The 3,039-nt window shown below is 51.8% G+C and overlaps 1 protein-coding gene across 1 annotated transcript; it reads right to left on the bottom strand.

Moving 5' to 3' along the window:
- Positions 1-475: 475 nt before the first annotated feature.
- On the bottom strand, positions 476-1,315 carry LOC119309088 (E3 ubiquitin-protein ligase SINA-like 10). Its single transcript, XM_037585174.1, has 2 exons — positions 1,253-1,315; positions 476-1,171 (listed from the first exon to the last, which is right to left on the bottom strand). The coding sequence occupies exons 1-2, from the start codon at positions 1,313-1,315 to the stop codon at positions 476-478; spliced, it is 759 nt and encodes a 252-aa protein (XP_037441071.1).
- Positions 1,316-3,039: the final 1,724 nt, after the last annotated feature.

Below are 3,039 nucleotides of genomic sequence, written 5' to 3'. Positions count from 1 at the left end.
GGATGTATCTAGAACTAAAATATATCTAGATACATCCCCTTTTATTCATTTTGATGACAAGTATTTCCGGACGGAGGAGTACTACTCTACTTGACTTCCATTTGTCCAAAAATGGATGTGCCTATATACTAAAACATGTCTAGATACATCTATATTTTGACAAATGGAAGGCATGTATTGTGGAACGGAGGGAGTGCTTGTCATCAAAATGGATAAAAAGGGACGTATCTAGAACTAAAATACGTCTACATACATCTCCTTTTGTCCATTTTGATGACAAGTAGTACTTCTTACCCAAAGGAACTTCATATCCAACAGACACAAAATATCCGTTCGACTATTGGAAATTACTGATCTGATGTCGAAGTATTTGCTGCATCACCACCAAACCCCACCATATCTTAAGCTAAAGTAGACCGAGCTAATTCCTATATTAGCATATTACTAAGATAAACAGAAGGCACTGTAGAAACATTTAGGATGTGAGCTTTTCAATCCGAATGTGGAGGGACACCAGCTTAGCCCCGGCCATCAGCTTGGGCGGAACTGTGAAGAAGGTCAGCTCCTGCACGGCGATGTCGCCGGGATCCTTGCTGCTTGTCACCTCAATTTCCACCTTGACGGCATCGGTCGTGCCTTTGGGCTCCCCCGGCGGGCCGTTCGCCCATAGCTTGGCCACGTAGTGCGGCAGTGGGGATGCCCCCGCTCTAATGCAGATGACCGACATGATCATAGGCGCGGCAATGTTGAGAACGCCGCCAACCAAGAAAAACACGCGGCCGTCCTCCTCCGCGAACAGCAAGAGCCGTGGCTCCGATAGTGGCACTTGCAACTGGAGCACCTTGCCGTACTGGATCCTGTGCACGGGCATGGGATGCGCGGTGCTGATGTGGTGGTAGAGCACTGGCGGCGGGCCTTCGTAGCCGCAGACGGGCACGGGGCATTTGCACGGCGCAAGCGGACACACGCTCTGGAGATCGGCGAGGTTGTGGTAAGTGACATAGAGCCCACAGCCTTCGTGCGGGCACTCCACCCTCACCGATGAACGGACGACGTCCACCGCCATGTTCCGCACGTCGAAGCCACCGCCACGCTCGCAATTCTGGCACTGCCGCTGGTTCCAGGGGCGCTCGACGCAGCAGTCCGTGCAGGCTAGGTGCCCTCCCTTGCACTGCAGAAATCAATCGAACAACACATCAATCAAGAAACCTGCACCTTGCTCGATCAGCCGAACGGAGAGGTGTATTCAAACCTCATACACTGGAGGCATCAAGGGGCGGAGGCACAAGGGGCCGTGGAGCATGGTGAGGTCCATCGAGACCTTAGAGAGCTCCATCATCGGGTCATGTTCCGTCTGCATGATCTCGCCCTCCTCGTGCTCAACCATCTCTTGCTTTAGGCCCGGGGCATTACAAAGCTTTACCGTCACATATTTATACTACTTCAAGGTGCATTAAATCAACACATACAAGTATCAAAAGGGGAGTCACGGCATGCATGCATGCGTTGTAATTAATGCATCGGTAAACACAAATTATTGAAATATATCGAGTGCAGTGCTTTGATGTGTCGCGTCAACTCGTACATCAACGAGAAGTTTGATTATCCTCTCTGTCGGTGTCAAAACCGGCGGATCTCGGGTAGGGGGTCCCGAACTATGCGTCTAGGCGGATGGTAACAGGAGACAAGGGACACGATGTTTTTACCCAGGTTCGGGCCCTCTCGATGGAGGTAAAACCCTACTCCTGCTTGATTAATATTAATGATATGGGTAGTACAAGAGTAGATCTACCACGAGATCAGAGAGGCTAAACCCTAGAAGCTAGCCTATGGTATGATTGTTGTTCGTCCTACGGACTAAAACCCTCCGGTTTATATAGACACCGGAGAGGGCTAGGGTTACACAGAGTCGGTTACAATGGGAGGAGATCTACATATCGTATCGCCAAGCTTGCCTTCCACGCCAAGGAAAGTCCCATCCGGACACGGGATGAAGTCTTCAATCTTGTATCTTCATAGTCCAGGAGTCCGGCCAAAGGTCATAGTCCGGTCATCCGGACACCCCCTAATCCGGGACTCCCTCAGTAGCCCCCGAACCAGGCTTCAATGACGATGAGTCCAGCGCGCAGATTTGTCTTCGGCATTGCAAGGCGGGTTCTTCTCCAAATCCCATATACCTGCCGAATAGTGTCTGGCTTCTGGTGAATGTTGTGCTCCTTGGCTTCTGCGCCCAATAATGGCCATCTTCCACATGTCAAACAAATGCGAAAAGCCAGGGTGTTTTTTTCATTTACCTCCCTAGCTGTGCAAATGAGCTGCCTATAAAAGAGACGGGGATTTAGATCCGAATCACACCATTCTCCCTTCGCGAGCCTTCATCGGAGCGCATTCGACAGAGATCCATTCCATCATGGCCGGTCGACGCAGCCCCTCCTCTCGCCTTCCCAATTTTCCTGGAGATTGGGAGAGATGCTCCATCCCGCACAGTGAGCTAGTGGCGCTCCAAGCCAAGGGGTTACTCCCCCCGGCCTACATGGTCCCGATTCGAGCCGGGCTCGCCACCTATAATGGTGGAGAGCAAGTGGAGAGCGTCCCCAATCCCTCCAAAGGAGAGCGGGTATGCCTTGTCCCTTATTTGATAAGAGGTCTCGGATTTCCAATTCATCCGTTTCTCCGGGGGCTCCTGGAGTTCTACGGCCTCCTGTTGCACAACCTTACGCCTGCCTCCATATTGCATATTGCGGGCTTCGTAGCCCTTTGCGAGCTGTTTTTGGGTATCGAGGCTCATTTCGCGCTGTGGAAGAAGCTATTCTGCCTCGTGCCCCGTTCTCAGGAGGGGTCGATATATCAAGTGGGCGGAGCCGAACTATGGCGCATCGCCGGGACCGGATATCTATCCGGAACCCCAAAGAAGGTATCCGAGGACTGGCCTTCAGAATGGTTTTATATAGAAGACGTCCCCCTGCCGGACCCTGTATGGATCGGCCTCCCTGAGTTCAATAATGCTCCCTTGAAGAAGCGCCTGAGCTGGCGTCCATG

This window comes from Triticum dicoccoides, chromosome 1B (genome assembly GCF_002162155.2).
Source record: "Triticum dicoccoides isolate Atlit2015 ecotype Zavitan chromosome 1B, WEW_v2.0, whole genome shotgun sequence".
NCBI lineage: Eukaryota > Viridiplantae > Streptophyta > Magnoliopsida > Poales > Poaceae > Triticum > Triticum dicoccoides.
Note: the sequence above shows the minus strand (reverse complement) of the source record. Positions and strands in the feature narration are given on the sequence as shown.

Excerpts from the sequence above, each read along its gene's own strand:
- LOC119309088 (XM_037585174.1), bottom strand. The coding sequence starts at position 1,315 with ATGGACCTCACCATGCTCCACGGCCCCTTGTGCCTCCGCCCCTTGATG. Across the intron at positions 1,172-1,252 it reads TGATGCCTCCAGTGTATGAG|TGCAAGGGAGGGCACCTAGC; the intron begins GTTTGAATACAC and ends TGATTTCTGCAG.